The 19,607-nt window shown below is 44.8% G+C and overlaps 1 protein-coding gene across 1 annotated transcript in view; it reads right to left on the bottom strand.

Moving 5' to 3' along the window:
* The window catches only part of LOC311242859 (LIM and calponin homology domains-containing protein 1-like), a 192,548-nt gene that overhangs the window by 43,852 nt on the left and 129,089 nt on the right, over positions 1-19,607 (bottom strand). Inside the window, 5 exon segments of the mRNA XM_084331921.1 lie at positions 6,360-6,615; positions 15,677-15,878; positions 18,173-18,210; positions 18,213-18,251; positions 18,254-18,281. Of these exon segments, the coding sequence (XP_084188047.1) occupies positions 6,360-6,615; positions 15,677-15,878; positions 18,173-18,210; positions 18,213-18,251; positions 18,254-18,281 (563 nt within the window).

Here is a 19,607-nt window from a genome sequence, read left to right as displayed (position 1 = left end):
TGTTGTGCTAACAGACTGATGTTAGTGTTGTGCTAACAAACTGATGTTAGTGTTGTGCTAACAAACTGATGTTAGTGTTGTGCTAACGGTCTGGTGTTAGTGTTGTGCTAACAGACTGATGTTAGTGTTGTGCTAACGGACTGATGTTAGTGTTGTGCTAACAAACTGATGTTAGTGTTGTGCTAACGGTCTGATGTTAGTGTTGTGCTAACAGACTGATGTTAGTGTTGTGCTAACAAACTGATGTTAGTGTTGTGCTAACGGTCTGGTGTTAGTGTTGTGCTAACGGTCTGATGTTAGTGCTGTGCTAACGGTCTGGTGTTAGTGTTGTGCTAACAGACTGATGTTAGTGTTGTGCTAACAAACTGATGTTAGTGTTGTGCTAACAAACTGATGTTAGTGTTGTGCTAACGGGCTGCTGTTGGTGTTGTGCTAACAAACTGATGTTAGTGTTGTGCCAACGGTCTGATGTTAGTGTTGTGCTAACAAACTGATGCTAGTGTTGTGCTAACGGTCTGATGTTAGTGTTGTGCTAACAAACTGATGTTAGTGTTGTGCTAACAAACTGATGTTAGTGTGGTGCTAACAAACTGATGTTAGTGTTGTGCTAACGGTCTGATGTTAGTGTTGTGCTAACAAACTGGTGTTAGTGTTGTGCTAACGGTCTGATGTTAGTGTTGTGCTAACAGTCTGATGTTAGTGTTGTGCTAACGGACTGATGTTAGTGTTGTGCTAACGGTCTGATGTTAGTGTTGTGCTAACAAACTGATGTTAGTGTTGTGCTAACAAACTGGTGTTAGTGTTGTGCTAACAAACTGATGTTGGTGTGGTGCTAACAAACTGGTGTTAGTGTTGTGCTAACAAACTGATGTTAGTGTTGTGCTAACGGTCTGATGTTAGTGTTGTGCTAACAAACTGGTGTTAGTGTTGTGCTAACAAACTGATGTTAGTGTTGTGCTAACGGTCTGATGTTAGTGTTGTGCTAACAAACTGATGTTAGTGTTGTGCTAACAAACTGATGTTAGTGTTGTGCTAACGGTCTGATGTTAGTGTTGTGCTAACAGACTGATGTTAGTGTTGTGCTAACAGACTGATGTTAGTGTTGTGCTAACAAACTGATGTTAGTTTTACCAGCACTGTGGACAGGGTAGCGCTCATATCAGGCACAATCAGCGCTAGGGTGGCGATGTCGATGTCTACACCGAACATGCTCCGTGGAAACGTGATTGTAGTTTCGACGTAGCCGAGGTAGGGGATCTCCTGCCCATTGGCTCCTTCCACTTCCAGCAGGTCGTATAAGGAGTTAAGGGGTAGGTGAGACATGTTCTCTTGATAGAAGGAATTCGGGATTGTTGTTACTTGGGAGCCTGTATCGAGTAAGCAGCCGCATTCTTTACCTTCCAGGATTACGTGGGCAGTGCATTTAGCTCCAACCAGTCCTTTAGGTATGGCCCCCACTTTGGCATAAGTGGCCGAGGCGCGCCACTGCCGTCTGGGACATCTCTCTCGTACCCCAGTTCCTGCTCGTCCCTCTGCAGCCACTGTCTTTAGTTTAAATTCAGGTCCCAGACCTGCTGTTTTTCAGCTAGTACTTTATGTTTCAAGTCCACCAGAGAGGGGTTCGGCTCGCTCTCGCATTGGTGTCGCATGTGTCCATCTTCTCCACAGCTGAAACAATACCAGGGTCTGGGTCTATGGCTTGTGTAGGTCTTTGGGCTTTGAGTCTCCGACTTTTGGGACTTGGGAGTACCTCGGTTAGTCGTCGGTTTAACTGATGCCTGGGCTTCTTGCTTGGAAGCTGGCCTCGCTTGTCTGTTCTGGTTGTCCCTCATTCCCAGGATCTGTGTCTGTAAGTCTGCAATTAGGCCCTCTAACCGTTGGAAGTTGGAGCTGGAGTCCGGAATCGACTTTGGAGCGTATTCCTCTTCCCTTTGGGTCCAGCTGCCCTGGGCGTTACTCGATACCCTTGGCCTCGAAACGTTCGGGCTCTGTCTCATGCGGTATTCTTTGGAAGAGCGCTGGTCTTCTGCAGTGCGGATTAACAGGAGGAATTCGGTAAAGGTAGGTGGGTTGTTCTTTCTCTGTGCTAGCTGCAGCTCGGTTAGCATGGCGGTGTCCCTGCAGCCTCTGATGAATTGGCTTAGCAGTTGCTGATCGAGGGCGGTGGCCGCTACGCCCCCCCTCCTATAGGTGGTAGTCAGGATCCCCTGTAATCGCGGAAGGTAAACTGATGATTTCTCTCCAACGTACTGCACTGTACTCAGGTACTTGGCAAAAAGATCAGCTCCATCTTCAATGGTTCCGAAGGCGGCGTCGAGGCTCTCCAGGTAGTTCCCTGGAGGACAGTCAGGTTCCAGGTGTCTTACGATGCCACTGGCGGGTGCCATGAGGCTATCCAGGAGTTTCCGGGATTTGTTTACATCAGACACTCTTGGGTCGTTGAGGAGAAGAACCGCATTGTTACGCCATGTCTCATAGTCTACTTCTCTGTCGGGCTGAGGGCTTCGCCCGGAGAAGGGTCTGAGTCTCAGGGATGCTTGACTGAGCATGGCTGCGTCTTCGTTTCTCATTAGGTGCTCCACAATTATCCTTTGCATCCCTGGTGGGTTGACATCAGCTTGTGTCAGAACAGGTTGTGCATTCTCTTGCGGGCGCACTGGTGCTTGAGGCCAGCGGAGCTCGCGTACTGGCTCCACTCGGCTTGTCCAGGGTAAGGGGCTTGCTTGTGTTGCAGGCCCCGGACCCTGTGGGGCGTCCATTCTGAATGCGACCCCCCCGGTCCCTTCGTCGGTTTGGGGGTCGGGCTGAGGGCGGCGTTTGAGGGCGGCGCTGATGGTGGCGAGTTCTCTCGTGAGGACTTCCACAAGGGCTTTGCCCCTCTCTGTCACTATCACCGCTAGGTCTGTGAGAAAAGTCTGTGTAACCGTGTCACTGGCTCCAGGGTCATAAACGCTGGCTAAGTCTCGAATGAGGTAACTCGCTTCGGGCGTGGTTAGTCGGAAATTGGAAACTGCTTGCGGGCCTTCGTATTCTATAATAACCCGTGATTCTGGCTCTAAGCCGACAGGAGCTACAAAGAACGTCCTCCGAATGGTGCCGCGTTCCCTCAGATATTCATTCAGGTCAGTGTCAGTGGTAATATCGGCTATACCGCGGACTATGATTGAATTAGGGAGTCTCACGCTGCTAGTTTGAACTACTTCCATCGCTACCCGCTATTTAAGCTTCTGCCCTAAAGGCTAATAATCCAGTTAACTGTGATATACTCCTCCTGGCTGGCTCGCCAAATTTATGTAGCACTTGTGTTAATACCAGTAACAGCTGTTTGCCACGGGCACAGTTCTAGGTTCGAATGCGACAAGGAGTAATATACACAATTAAAAGAATTGTAGACCAGAGGCAGAGTTATAACAATAACCGGTGTTTTAATTAAAAGCGCGCTAGCTAAACAGTAATAATACATACGTACGTAAAGTACAACTTATGTTTTGAAGTATCCCTTTTAGATTAGGTCAGTAACCTTTCCTTGCGGGAGGGTTAGGTCGATATCCAGGCCTAGGTCGATTGGATCAACACATTGGGGTTCATTCAGATGTCTCTGAGGTTATCATCGGTAACTCTATATTAGTTTATCAGGGAATGCAAATACCTTATTAGGTGAATTGGCCCATTAAACTCTTTAAACCAGGAAGTGATTCGGCGATAATCGAGGTCTATTATGACATCACCACAACCGGTGTAGAAGGTTCTATGTTCTAGAAGGTTCTATTATAACATCATACAATGGCAGAATATCTATATCCATATATCCAGTTAAATCAATTCAAATACAAAATACAATATCAAAATAACATAAGATGAACGGGATTGCCTCCCTTGGAAGTCCTTGTAGTCTCGTTCAGTTCAATCCTACCGGACTAATGGTGTAGCAATAGTTGAGCCCTAGTTGAGCATCATGGGTATTCACATCAGGCTGGCATTAGTCTTATCAAATGTTCCGGGGTTGGCTCGCCATCGGGTATCTATCCAGCTGAGCACGCTTGGTGGTGGGTGGTCTGGACTGCGCCGGGATGCTGGTGGAGACTTGCGGCTTCCAGTCGGTTGGTTAGTCCGGTCCGTCTGGGTGATGTTGCGGGTCCAGTGGTTGAGGAGAAAGAGACTGGCTGCTTGAGAGCTGGCTGAATATATAGGAAACCAAGAGGTTCCGGAATGTTCTATATGACATCATAGGATGACATCACAAAGGTTCCAGAACCTTCAAAGCATGACATCATACGCTATATACAGGAAGTGGGACCTCATGGTAAAACAGGAAGTGGTAGCAGAGATAAACAGGAACTATTTATGTAATTGATAATTATGAATCTGAACCCGGGGTTACATTCTCCCCTTCTATCCTAATGCACGTCCCTGTGCATATTATCCCAGGACTACATCACAATCCTATGGGGTTTTGGGGAGTCTGGGCCTAGAATGTTTTACTGTCTAGAAAGTTCTTACCTACTAACATTAACTATTTATGTTCCTATGCTAGTTATGAATCTGAACCCGAGGTTACACTAACAGTCTGATGTTAGTGTTGTGCTAACGGTCTGATGTTAGTGTTGTGCTAACAAACTGGTGTTAGTGTTGTGCTAACAAACTGATGTTAGTGTTGTGCTAACAGACTTATGTTAGTGTTGTGCTAACGGTCTGGTGTTAGTGTTGTGCTAACGGACTGGTGTTAGTGTTGTGCTAACGGACTGATGTTAGTGTTGTGCTAACGGTCTGATGTTAGTGTTGTGCTAACGGTCTGATGTTAGTGTTGTGCTAACAAACTGATGTTAGTGTGGTGCTAACGGACTGATGTTAGTGTTGTGCTAACGGTCTGATGTTAGTGTTGTGCTAACAAACTGATGTTAGTGTTGTTAGTGTTGTGCTAACAAACTGATGTTAGTGTTGTGCTAACAAACTGATGTTAGTGTTGTGCTAACGGTCTGATGTTAGTGTTGTGCTAACGGTCTGATGTTAGTGTTGTGCTAACGGGCTGCTGTTAGTGTTGTGCTAACAAACTGGTGTTAGTGTTGTGCTAACGGACTGATGTTAGTGTTGTGCTAACAAACTGATGTTAGTGTTGTGCTAACAAACTGGTGTTACTGTTGTGCTAACAAACTGGTGTTAGTGTTGTGCTAACAAACTGATGTTGGTGTGGTGCTAACAAACTGATGTTAGTGTTGTGCTAACAAACTGATGCTAGTGTTGTGCTAACGGTCTGATGTTAGTGTTGTGCTAACAAACTGATGTTAGTGTTGTGCTAACAAACTGATGTTAGTGTTGTGCTAACAGTCTGATGTTAGTGTTGTGCTAACAGACTGATGTTAGTGTTGTGCTAACAAACTGATGTTAGTGTTGTGCTAACAAACTGATGTTAGTGTACTTGTGCTAACGGTCTGATGTTAGTGTTGTGCTAACAGACTGATGTTAGTGTTGTGCTAACGGTCTGATGTTAGTGTTGTGCTAACGGTCTGATGTTAGTGTTGTGCTAACGTTCTGATGTTAGTGTTGTGCTAACAGACTGATGTTAGTGTTGTGCTAACAAACTGATGTTAGTGTTGTGCTAACAAACTGATGTTAGTGTTGTGCTAACGGTCTGGTGTTAGTGCTGTGCTAACGGTCTGGTGTTAGTGTTGTGCTAACAAACTGATGTTAGTGTTGTGCTAACGGGCTGCTGTTGGTGATTGTGCTAACTGATATTTTTTTTTTACCATTTATGAAAAGGACTATGAGAATGCAGCAAATAATTATATCCGAGAATGCCAACATCTCCCGTTGTGTTGTCAGTAAGGGCGCACTGATTACGATACCGGCATTTGATATCGGGCCGATATCAGGCTAAAACAAAAAGTAGCCTATTTGTTTTATTCCCCGATACAAAAACCCTGATACCAAGACCCAAAAGTGCATCAGTGCATACCCGGTTTGTACCAAATCTAACCATCGGAGTCCAAAATCCCATTCATGGACGTGTTATAATTCGTTCAAGGTGAAATGTAATACTCTGGCTTGATGATTAAACACATTGGTGGCTTTTCCGTATAAAATCCCAGAACCAAGCCTGTGACTCCATGACTGGACACAATGTCCAACTTTAGATGGGGATATGTTATCGACAAAAGTGGTTTTTCCATTATATTTAAACAGACCAATAATCTGTTTGAAAGCTTGGGTCTCACATGTCCCTCAGTGCTGTGCCAGGAAAAAGTGAGAGAGAAATGAGAGAGCACTGAAATGACAGACAAATGGCTGTTTCTTCCGTTGGACAGGATGCTAACACAAGACACGTCCTCTATTACCACGACTACTACAACATTACTACTCACCTGAAGGGTCTGTCTCCCCCTATAGGCGACGTGGCGGTACTCCAACTCTTGCGCCCTCCCTCCTCCCTGTCACCCCTCTTCTTGCGGAGCGGAGTGGGCACGTAGGTGCTCTGGTTGCTCTTGTTGGGCAGGTACTGATTGAAGGGCATGGCAACCCGCGGCTCGCTGACAGAGGTCCGTCGAGCCAGCATGTCGTCCTTTCGGACGTCAGGTATCTTCCTGTGGGGGCCGTCGGACTCCGAGTCACTGCCGCGGCCTGGGGGTAGGAGAGATGGGGTCTGTTAGTGTGAGGCCCGTATGCAGTCCAGGTTGTGCCTCTTGTGGAGTCTCTAATAATATCATTCCCACACCTCGTCTGAAAAGACTGGGCATTGTATTTTCACTTTCCTTAACACACACACACTAGGCATTTAGCAGACACATCCTTGACAGATGTCTGGTAAAGGAAGGCTAGAGAAGGATAAACAGAGTCACAGGGAGGGAAGGAGAGAGAGAGAGAGGAGAGAGAGAGAGAGAGAGAGAGAGAGAGAGAGAGAGAGAGAGAGAGAGAGAGAGAGAGAGAGAGAGAGAGAGAGAGAGAGAGAGAGAGAGAGAGAGAAAGAAAGAAAGAGAGGGAGGGAGGGGGAGAGAGAAAGGGAGGGAGGGCGGGGGAGAGCGAGAGAGAGTCCCCCAGGGTCTGCTCCAGATCACCATGTGCAACTGATCCGTCTAAAGTACTACCACTTTCAATACTAACATTCCTATGGTGGTTCCTAAGGTGTATTCTTGTGTGCCTGAGTGCAGCAGGTATCAGTGGCAAACGTAGAATAACCAAAAGCAGGTTGAAGGTCCAATGTGTCTTTACTTTCCCTTCATTTCATCATTCTTTCCATAAGCCTTAGAGACACACTAGGAGGTACACTAGGAGGTACACTCGCCTGCCATTTCAACAACCCACTGAGAATGCCACTGTGCTGCTATCAGCTCTTCAACACATTAACAAGTCTTTAATGTAAAGGTAACACCTGGCTTTGCAGAAGTGCTCAATGACTTTCCCTGGTCCACGCTTTAAATTCCTCTACAAGATGTTTAGCACATGTTTAGCTACCATAATCCTGCCCACACAGGCACAGGCGCACAATCTATGAAAGGAAAGGTCTGGGATATAAGTTTCTGTTTTGTCATATTGTCATTAACAGGTGTGTCCGGACAATCTGTCACCCTGAAACCTGAGAACCATGCCCTGGACCGGATCACGGCTCCGAAATGGGACATTTCTGGGCAGGGTCTGGTTGTAATGGCATGGGGCTCAGGTATCAGACAAATACATGACAAACCTAGACTTACAAAGAGAATTCTCTCCTTTTCATCTCCTTGGTTGCTGTGCCTCCACTTGTTGGAAGCACAGCAACCAAGGAGAACCAAGTTCTCTCTCTGCCGGGTGCATCTGCCCGTCTCTTGATGTTTATCTGTCTGTGTCTGTCTGCCTGTCTGTCTCTTGGTGTTTATCTGTCTGTCTATCTTTTGATGTTCTAAAATGGGATATTTCTAGGCAGGGTCTGATTGTAAAGGCAAGTGGCTCAGGTATCAGCAAAATACATGACAACGAGAATTCTCTTTCACTGCACTGTTGGTTGCTATAAGTAAGTATGTGTAGCTTTTAGGGGTGTAACGATTCGACCTCACAACGATTCGATTACGATTCTTCAGGCAACGATTCAATGCATCATGAAATCTCTTAATTTGACCACGATTCGATTCGATTAGATTAGATAAATTTTCGATACATTTTCGATAAATTTTCTATCAGTTAATTCCCCCAAAAATGTTGAATACACAAATGTGGCTGGGGGAACTGATTCACTCAGCACGAATGGACTATAGGTAAATAAAAACAATACACACAAAAGAAAAACATTAAAATAAATATATATATTTTTTTAAATTTAGATGAATTTCGATTATAATCGATTCTAACATATTCAAATCGATGCATCGAATCGAACACATTAGAATTGATGCATTTCGATTAATCGATGCAACGTTACACCCCTAGTAGCTTTCCCTTTCACTCAAGAAACACATACTGAAATGCTATAGCTGGAAGCATTGTTACCAGAAATACGACAGGTATGAGCATTATTGTAAAAAACAACAACATGTAGAATAGTTATTCATCTGTTTAGGGATGTATTCCCCCTGTTAGCTAGTTGAAAGAAAACACAAGATATTAAAGGAACACGCCAACCTTTTGGGGAAATTAGCTTATTTGCCATCTACCCTGGAGTTAGACAAGCGGATACATACCCCTTTCTTCTCTGTGCATGCATTAGGCTTTTTTGTCTAGCACAGTCTCTGGAGCGTAACAGAAAGAAGCATTTTGTATAAAAGTATTCTGTACTTCTGTATGACAACTAATAAAGAAACTTGAACTTGGAACAGCCACAACGTTAGCCTAGCTTAGCGTCATTCACTGGAAGTAGCTAGGTGTGCCAGTGTAGCCTAGTTCCCAACAGTCACGAAATACACTCCCAATACAACTCCAAAATGTTCCTGTAAACATGTTGTGACCTGTGTATTTACCACGTGGAGAAAATACAATAATAAAATAATTCGACATTTTAGTTTTCTAAGCATGCAGATATATTGTAACATAATATGGGCTAGCACTCATTCATCTCATTTTCAAAAATGTATTTTACTTAGACTGGCAACCCTCTCAGATCGATTTGAACCATCTGCTCCTCTTTTCAAGAAACTAAACATTCTGACTGTGTCTGAGGTTAATTCTTTACAGATATGTATATTTGTGTACAAATGCATTTATGATCATCACATGGTTTTAAGTTTTTTTTCTTTTAATTCTGAGGTTCATTCATATGTTACACGTCATATACCACATATACCTTATTGTGGTACTTCACTTAGGCAGTTCTCAGTGAGGTATAGACTGGGTCCAATCTTTGGAATGCAGCTGATCCTATGCTGAGGAAATCTCCATCTCTGCTTATTTTTTAAGTAAACTACAAAAAAAATGCTCATATCCAAAAGTAGTAGATAGATAAATAGGTCATACATGTAGGTATGCATTTGGTGATGTGGGTGGGTAGGTTTGTAGGCAGGTGGGTGGGTGGTTATGTATTATTATGTACGCAGTATACAGTATATGCATGTATGTACTGTACTGTGTGTATGTTTGTGTTTACACATATTTTGAATGTATTACTGGCATTTAAAAAATAATATGTATATTTTTGTATGTTTTGATTTTACAAAACAGGGGAAGTTCTCGATAAGCCTCTAGCCTAGGCTTCTAACTTCTCCTTCACAATATGGTTATTATGTTTTTTTTTTTTTTTTTTACTTTTGTTTAACTTTTTGTTTAAATACAAATACAAATATATACTCTGAACTATTTTCTGCCGAACCACTGCTGCCTGGGCGCAGTGGTCGGCAAAAAAAAACACACATTCAAAAAGGTTCAATTCAGACAAATTCTGAATTTCAGGACGTTCAATGACCCCCTACAAGACAGGGTTCACATTTTGGACCAGTGAAGACCTGTATTGTCTTTTATTTTAATAGACGTCTTTGATTTACAGGGACTAGAACATTGACAGATCAACCCTTGTGGAGGAGGCCTCGCAGTCATGCCTCCGACACACTGATTCAATAAGAGAGCATTAACCCATCGATTAGAAATCTTTGACAGTGCGGTGGTGTCCCAGTCAACAACACATGGTAACAGTGAAGTATGACTGAACCTTCGTCAAAGGGTCAATGCCATTCTGTAGCAGTGCCGAAGAGAAGCATATTTACGCCAATATCGTCAACATGTGGTACATTCTAAAGTGCGAGGCCTTGGACTCTGGTTCAACTTCCAGTTGCCCTTAAGAATCTTAAACACCAGTATGTGACTGCAAATGAAAGACATGTTAATGACATCATTCACTTTGGATAAAAAAAATGGGAGACAGGAGTCAAGTCTGCCAAAGGAGTCAAGGGCCCCAGTGTGCACGTGTGAATAAGTGTGCACGTGTGAAGAAGTGTGCACGTGTGAAGAAGCGTGCACGTGAAAAAGTGTGCGCTGCAGCCCTGGTAAACCAATTTTTTTTTTTTTTTATCTTTCTTCCCCTCCTTTTTTCCCAATTTTTCTCCCATCCCACCCTTCCTGGTTGTTGCGTACTTTCCCCTACTGTTGGTCCGGGAGACCGGAGACTGTCACATGCTTTCCTCCGACGCATGTGCAGCCTGGGGCAGGCCAACCTGGCCGCGCAGGTTCTCACCGGGGAGAGTGTAGCGTGTGGGAGGCCACACTATCTCTCCTTAGTTCCAATCCTTGCTGAGCAGGCGCCCCGACCGAACTGTAGGGGTCGCTGTCCACAACGCCCAGGACCCACCCTTCAGCTTTCCCACCCCCTGATACAGCCAATTGTATCAGTGTGAGAGGCCAGCCAAGCTGATAGCAACGCCGGGAGCTGGATTCGAACAGGCGAATCCAGTGTCTCCCGGTGTTGGTGACGAACGTAATCTATCACAGAGTTGTTTACACACACCTGCAAGCAACTGTCTACAGCCTTTTAACTGTAATTTGACTGTTCAGCTTCATGTACGCCCCTTTGCAATTTTATTTGTTTGTTTGTTTGATGCGTTACAATTTTTTACAAGATAGTCCAGTGATATGAGTCTCTAGTGCAAAATACAGATAGTCAGTACGGTGACTTAGTCTCTAATTCTCAAGTCCCGAGTTCTGACGGTCATAGTTCTGGCAGCTAGCTCCTCGTAGAGGGTGAGAGGGGTTCTCCAGGATGGCTTCTAGCTTTTTCCTCATCCTCCTCTCAGCCACCACCTCTAGGTTATCCAGCTCACCACCCACTACTGAGCTAGCCTTCTTCACCAGCCTTCTTCACCAGCTTGTCTTCAAAACATATGATTTGCAGCAACAAATATGATTATTCCTAAATCATTCATGAACACCAGTAAAGCATTGTTGGCAATAATACTAGGGCAGAACATTGTTAATGAAGTAGGGTAGAGGGAGACTAGTGCGTCAGGCATGAAGCTCAACAGGACTGTTTTATCCACCCCGATTTTCTCTCCCCCTCATGCTTCTCAAAAAATTATTATTTCCTGAACTAGTGCAGTAACCGTTCAAAGCGTTAAGATTTGAGCAATTCTGCTGTTCATCATCCTCTTCCCTCTCCTCTGTCATCATTGCATCCGGGCACCATACAAGATGAGGCCATGTTTCTTGTTTGATAAAATACAATTTCTGACTTTTACACAGGGCAGATACAACATCCTCTCCCACCAGCTCACTGAGCCGCTGGGTGGGGTTTTGCAATGAGCTTGTGCGCAATGCATCCTGGTACATGTAGTCACTTCCAGCACAGCTCTGCGAGCAAGAGAACAGATTTGAACTACATTTGCCATCAACACTGATTGGACATCCACATGAACATCGGTGAAGTGCTAATGGATAATCACTAATCTGCTAATCATCGCATTTAGTTGCCAAATACCGCCCATAATGCTCTGTAACTTTGGAGAGGAATGTAGACTTTCTGGCATCAGGGATGGAGTCAAATTTATTTACATTTAATGAATTCAGGAAGTGGGTTTTCTTTCAAATTTGAATAATGAGAATCTTTTAGGCTGTTATTATATCTAGTCTATAAATACATGAATGAATGCTAATAACGACTTAATTAATTGTCGCTGTGTTCAAAGTGGAAGGACCAAAAAACCCTGGTTCATATCCAACTTGTCTAATCCTTCCCCAGATCCTGAGATAGCAGGACACACAGTGTGTCCGTCCAACAGTAAGGATGGACACACTGCAGCTTAAGCTTAAGTTTCGTTTTTTTTTTAGGACTCTTTGCCCTTGGAGACGGCGGCTTCCTTCGCACTTCAAACAAACAGCCAGACAGGAGGCTCGGTTGTGTCCCATGTCTTTACATTTACAGTTCCCATCAGAAGTACGCTTTGGTGACGAACATCATAACCTTTTTACGGGCCTTCGTTAAAATGTTAAGAGGGGCAAATTGAAAACACAGCATGGCAATCAACATCTTTCTGTTGCAGCGTATGACCAACTTGGCCTTATAAAACACTTGTATGCAGCCAAACCATATGCAGCCAAACCATATTTTTGACTCCATATTTGTCTTTGGAGAGGGGAATTCCGTTTTTGTAGCTGTTTATAGTTGTTATATATAGTCTGTCTGAGAAAAAAAAACGTCATTGCACGCTGTAAGTTTGTACATACATACCAAGTAGGAAGCAATATACTTTGTGGAAATGTTAGAGAAGAGATAGCTGTGTGTGTGTGTGTGTGTGTGGGTGTGTGTGTGTGTGTGTGTGTGTGTGTGTGTGTCTCTTGGTGTCTGTCTGTCTGTCTATCTATCTATCTATCTATCTGTCTGTCTGTCTCTTAGTGTCTGTCTGTCTGTCTGTCTGTCTGTCTGTCTGTCTGTCTGTCTGTCTCTTAGTGTCTGTCTGTCTGTCTATCTGTCTGTCTGTCTCTTAGTGTCTGTCTGTCTGTCTATCTGTCTGTCTGTCTCTTAGTGTCTGTCTGTCTGTCTGTCTGTCTGTCTGTCTGTCTGTCTGTCTGTCTGTCTCTTAGTGTCTGTCTGTCTGTCTCTTGGTGTCTGTCTGTCTGTCTGTCTGTCTGTCTGTCTGTCTGTCTGTCTGTCTGTCTGTCTGTCTGTCTCTTGGTGTCTGTCTGTCTGTCTCTTAGTGTCTGTCTGTCTGTCTATCTATCTATCTATCTATCTGTCTGTCTGTCTGTCTCTTAGTGTCTGTCTGTCTGTCTCTTGGTGTCTGTCTGTCTGTCTGTCTGTCTCTTGGTGTCTGTCTGTCTGTCTCTTGGTGTCTGTCTGTCTGTCTGTCTCTTAGTGTTTGTCTTGTCTGTCTGTCTCTTAGTGTTTGTCTGTCTGTCTCTTAGTGTCTGTCTGTCTGTCTCTTGGTGTCTGTCTGTCTGTCTGTCTGTCTGTCTGTCTGTCTCTTGGTGTTTGTCTGTCTGTCTGTCTGTCTGTCTCTTGGTGTTTGTCTGTCTGTCTGTCTCTTAGTGTTTGTCTGTCTGTCTTTTAGTGTCTGTCTGTCTGTCTCTTAGTGTCTGTCTGTCTGTCTCTTGGTGTCTGTCTGTCTGTCTGTCTGTCTGTCTGTCTGTCTGTCTGTCTCTTAGTGTCTGTCTGTCTGTCTGTCTCTTGGTGTCTGTCTGTCTGTCTGTCTCTTAGTGTCTGTCTGTCTGTCTGTCTGTCTCTTAGTGTCTGTCTGTCTGTCTGTCTGTCTCTTGGTGTTTTTCTGTCTGTCTGTCTCTTAGTGTCTGTCTGTCTGTCTCTTGGTGTCTGTCTGTCTGTCTGTCTGTCTGTCTGTCTGTCTGTCTGTCTGTCTGTCTGTCTCTTGGTGTCTGTCTGTCTGTCTGTCTGTCTGTCTGTCTGTCTGTCTGTCTGTCTCTTGCTGTCTTGTCTGTCTGTCTCTTAGTGTCTGTCTGTCTGTCTCTTGGTGTCTGTCTGTCTGTCTCTTGGTGTCTGTCTGTCTGTCTGTCTCTTAGTGTCTGTCTGTCTCTTGGTGTTTTTCTGTCTGTCTGTCTGTCTGTCTCTTGGTGTCTGTCTGTCTGTCTCTTAGTGTCTGTCTGTCTGTCTCTTGGTGTCTGTCTGTCTGTCTCTTGGTGTCTGTCAGTCTGTCTCTTGGTGTCTGTCTGTCTGTCTCTTAGTGTCTGTCTGTCTGTCTCTTGGTGTCTGTCTGTCTGTCTCTTGGTGTCTGTCAGTCTGTCTCTTGGTGTCTGTCTGTCTGTCTCTTGGTGTCTGTCTGTCTGTCTCTTGGTGTCTGTCTGTCTGTCTGTCTGTCTCTTGGTGTCTGTCTGTCTGTCTCTGAGCAGTCTGACCCAGGACCACAGACAGAGTGGTTTGAGACCTCACTATGGCCTCAGAACTCGGGGCCAATCAGGTTGGTCTCGACAGGCTTACAGTGCGAGAGCTTTCTTGGCACTTCTATCGCCTCGCTGGAAAATGAATAAAAACACCACACATTCTTCTGTGACTTTTCCTCCCCGCGTTCGATGGAGAGAGAGTGTTGTGGTGACGTTGTTATGAACGACATGGTCTCTTTAGAAAACACACAGAAGCTGGTTGTCGATTGCTAAGCTTGTAAAGTGCAGCGGAGCTGTTTAATAGTCAGTTTAACTGAGCCCAAGGAACCTGCTGGGAAACATTATATAAAAGGTGAAAAACTACATCCATCATTAATGTACTGTACATGCATGTGGATGCACTGTGTGTATGTGTGTGTGTGTGTGTATGTGTGTGCGTGCGTGCGTGCGTGCGTGTGTGTCTGCACTGCGCAGATGCATGCACATGGATGTTTGTGCACATGTGCCTTTACACAAACAGCGTGTTTCATTAGTGCAATATCCAATGCCTTAGTCATGGGCCGAAACTCAACACACCCAGACGACTGACAGTTGGGATTGTTAGAATATTGTGCAACGCTGCAGGATCCAACAGATACGTGGAGCGCTGTATCCAAAACAGATCTCTGCAAACACTCACTCAAGAGCCCCTCCCCCCCACCCCACCCCACCCCCCATTCTCTTTCTCTCTCTCTGTCTGTCCATCTCGTCTGATCTCAATCTGTTCTCTGTTCCTCTAGTGCCGCCTCTCATCACACGGCGCTTCAAGAGGGCCATCAAAGACACGTAACCCATGGCAACAGGCTCACAACACTTTGCGAGAGGAAGCCCGACATCAAACCACCTTTGTTGCAGATGTCAATTGCACGGCTGGGAGACACCCCGCAATATGATGTCGTCTATTATATGTCTCGAGTGTGCATGAGCCATAGGGACAATAACCAGCTTCACTATACTGTATATATATTTTTTAAGAAAAAAAAATATATATATATATATTTAAACGGTCAAAGTGGTTATGAAGAAATGTCTATCACTGTCAATACCATGATCATCAGTGACTTTATTTATTGGCTTGGGTTTAACACCTGACCCGTGGCAAAGGACATAAAAAAACGGTATCAAATAAGGTGAATGGCAGTGAATACAGGCTATAAATTCTGAACGGCAGAAAGGTCAGACTCAATGAGGTTGGAACTGCACTGGTGATTAATGTCCTATAAAATCTCGTAAAGCATTGGAATATCAATACAATCCATTACAACTGCATGAATAACTAAGCAGTGAGTGGTAGCACAGGGTTGACTTTGCTTCATCAATAACCTTGTAAGTGGGTTGCAAGGGACGGCAAAGTGGTTTACCTCAAGGAAAGACTTTGAAAAACAGAGATGAACAGAAACAGCGCTTGTGCCGGGTGCGCTCCTACCATCGCTGCTGCCGCGGGCGACCAGGACGTCCGGCGAGGGGGTCTGCCGCGAGCGCGAGCCGAAGGAGTCCAGGCTGTCGAAGGAGTCCTCGCGGCCGTGGCGCGGCGGGGAGAGAGAGTCACTGCGCTCGGAGTCCCAGCAGTCGATGTAGCCGCTGTCCCGGATACTGCGCTTGGTAGGGCTCTCTGCCTCCTCTGCCTCCTGTTTATACACACACACACACACACACACACACAGACAGACAGGGATACACACACACACACACACACACACACACACACACACAGGTATGCACACAATAACAGGCAGGCAATTATGTCAGAACACAAACATGCACAAATACACCGTACAGTAAATTATACACCATAAACTACTTCACCTTAAGACAGACTTGCTAAACATCATTTATTCATTGTCTCCACTTCAGATATTTCACCATCAGTCTGCAATATCCCTAGTCAAAAAAGAAATCCAGCCTCCCTCTCTCTCTCTCTCTCTCCCTCTCTCTCTCTCACAAAGGCTATGTTAATAGTCTTTTTCCTGTCAGAGAAATCCAGCTATACGCTACATGTTCACCATCCAAACCAGCCAAGGACTAGTTTGTCTTTTTCTTTTCATCCTATACAAAGAACAACTGTACGCACTCTCTTTTACACATCGCCACATACTGTTAAGCCAGACGCTGCCGGTGCCATACTGTACCATGTGTGCCCTCTTTGAAGTTCAACACAATCGGGTGACAAAGTCAAATACGGGATCCTGCACAATTTTCAATACAGTACATTTGTAAATCTTTTGTCTCGTGGAAACGAGGCTTTGTTTTGGTCAACTGCAAAGTGTGAACATCTGTGAAAGGCATTTGGCCGTGACTTCTCAGTTTTATAGAATAGGGGAGAAGGGACGTCACGTCGCGGAGAGAGGGAATAAATCGCAGAGCAGTGACATCATGGTTATGAGTGGCTGTCATCATGAATACGCGTGCGTGTGTCTGCGTGTGTTGGGGAGGGGGGTGGGGTGGGGAGGGGGGCTAATGCTAACTCCTCTCTCTCTCTCTCTCTCTCTCTCTCTCTCTCTCTCTCTCTCTCTCTCTCTCTCTCTCTCTCCCTCTCTCTCCCTCTCTCTCCCTCTCTCTCCCTCTCTCTCCCTCTCTCTCCCTCTCCCTCTCTCTCCCTCTCCCTCTCTCTCCCTCTCTCTCCCTCTCTCTCCCTCTCTCTCCCTCTCTCCCTCTCTCTCTCCCTCTCTCCCTCTCTCTCTCCCTCTCTCCCTCTCTCCCTCTCTCCCTCTCTCTCGCTCTCTCTCTCTCTCCCTCTCTCTCCCTCTCTCCCTCTCTCCCTCTCTCCCTCTCTCTCCCTCTCTCTCTCTCCCAAAGGGTTTATAAAGGGGAGGCAACCGGGTCTGAATGACACCGGAGCACATGACCTGAGATCATTACTGGACACAAGTAGAGAGGGAGACAGAAAGACAAAAAGAAATATATGAGCTGTAAGTGATGGGAATATACTGTACATATAAGTAGCAAGAAAGGGGTATAGGCCTACTGTAAATATAAGTAGTGAGATAAGGGTATATACTGTACATATAAGTAGTAAGAGAAGGGTATATAGGCCTACTGTAAATATAAGTAGTAAGATAAGGGAATATACTGTACATATAAGTAGTAAGAGAAGGGTATATACTGTAAATATAAGTAGTGAGATACGGGTATATACTGTACATATAAGTAGTAAGATAAGGGAATATACTGTACATATAAGTAGTAAGATAAGGGAATATACTGTACATATAAGTAGTAAGAGAAGGGTATAGGCCTACTGTACATATAAGTAGTAAGATAAGGGTATAGGCCTACTGTAAATATAAGTAGTAAGAGAAGGGTATATAGGCCTACTGTAAATTATAAGTAGTAAGAGAAGGGTATATATTGGGCAGCTCCCAGGTGTGAATGGAACTGTGTGAATGTGAAGCAGGGCGTAGCTGAAAAGAGCATCCTTGCTCAGCGAACCTACCCCGGATAAATAAAAGGTTAAACATACTGTAAATATAACTAGTAAGAGAAGAGTATATACTGTAAATATAAGTAGCAATATAAGGGTATAATGTATATGGTAGTTAATCAGATAAGTAAATGAGGTTGCCATTTAGAGAGAGAATTTCTGTAGGCTGAGACTGAGGGAGAGTAAGAGAGCCAAGTGCAAACATGACAACATAACTAGGCAAAGGGAATGTCAGTAGGAGGTGCGGTACATCGATCAGCCCCTTCTCTGGGGAGCAAACTAGCGCCACAACACCATGGAACTTGTGATTGTAACAAAACACCCCATCAGATATCACTTACTGATCATTAGTCTCTAGTACTATGCTATTATAATTAGTAGCAAAGGGAACATGTGACAGGAGTTAGCCTAGCTGGGTCAGCACAGTTGCCACTGTACTTTGGAGTTCGTGGCTGGCTTTCAACATTTCTAACTTTGATTCGATGTGTGACGGTCGGGTACCTTTCGCATCTGTGACAGCAGACCCTCAAACTCTTTAGGTCCAGAGTGGGCCCGTTGTAGGAGGTGCAGCTGTTAGCGCCCGGCCCAGCCAGTAGATGGAGATCAGAACCTGGAGAAGCCGACAGACGGGGGGAACAGATGAGCCACAGGGGGGGAACAGATGAGCCACAGGGGGGGAACAGATGAGCCACAGGTGGGGAACAGATGAGCCACAGAAGATGAACTGGTGCCTGGAGAGGGCAGATGTTGAGGTGAATTTTACCATACATTTACATTTAGTCATTTAGCTGACGCTTTTATCCAAAACTACTTACAACAACAACAACAACAACAACAACAACAACAACTCTGCAAGAGGGGTACATCTCTGGCAGCTAAGGGTCAGTGGCATTGTTCATCAAATACTATCAAGCTTGAGTGTTACACTCTGAATGCATAGTAGTATAGACATATTAGCATGATAGGTAGCAGTATAAGTGTGGTAGCATACAAAATAGTAAAAATACACATGACATTTTGGAAATGTTGATAAGAAGTGTATGCGCTAAATAGGCGATGGAAATGCATTTGTTGAATAAATAATGACGTAGAGGATAAAGGCTTCCATGGCCGCTCAGCCAGTTGGCACTATTCTGCAAAAGCTCAACTGGGTTTAAACGTTCTGAAATGATGCAGCAAGGCTGTGTGTGAATGATCCCCATCACAACTTCCCCAGAAGAGTCAGATGTGCCGCTGAGAACTGTGAAATGCGCAGCTGCTATTGTAACACATAATGAAGCAAATGTATTGTGTTCATTATAATAGTGTTACAGCCATAGGCGTAACGTATCATGCCTATCCCATATCTCATGGCATATTACCTTTAGGTAGCGTAATCATATGAAAATGACATCACTCCTGTTACAATTGCTCCCATTGGATTATAATCATTATCCAAAAGAAAGGAGACAGCGACGTCAACAGCTATTGGCCACTTTGTTTAACCCTTTCACTGCCGCACTACCAAAGCAGTTAACCCTTTCACCGCGACAATACACAGAGGGTTAACCCTTTTACTGCCACGCGACAGCGGGTTAACCCTTCCACTGCCGTGCGACAGAAGGTTAACCCTTTACTATCACACAACCGACGGTTGCCTAAGGGTTAAAGACCACATTTTTGACCGGGGTTGTACTTCCTGGTCTGTTTGATGCAACCTGACTAATCAGTTCTGTGGTAGCCAATGGTTCCTGTACAAACAAGACAAGAACAGGCCATTGTTTTGGTACTAAGAGCAGTCAATAGCCCCCACTCAAAACACTGGCACATACTGTGTCCCTTATGGAGCAACGATGATTTATACTAGACGTGTTGGCCTTTGCTCTGCCCTGACAGGATAAATTACTATGCCAATCTCATCTCCTTCTCCACAGGTCACTGTGACTCAGCAGTCTTC

This window comes from Notolepis coatsorum (assembly GCF_963971535.1).
Source record: "Notolepis coatsorum genome assembly, chromosome: 16".
NCBI classification, from domain to species: Eukaryota; Metazoa; Chordata; class Actinopteri; order Aulopiformes; family Paralepididae; genus Notolepis; species Notolepis coatsorum.
Note: the sequence above shows the minus strand (reverse complement) of the source record. Positions and strands in the feature narration are given on the sequence as shown.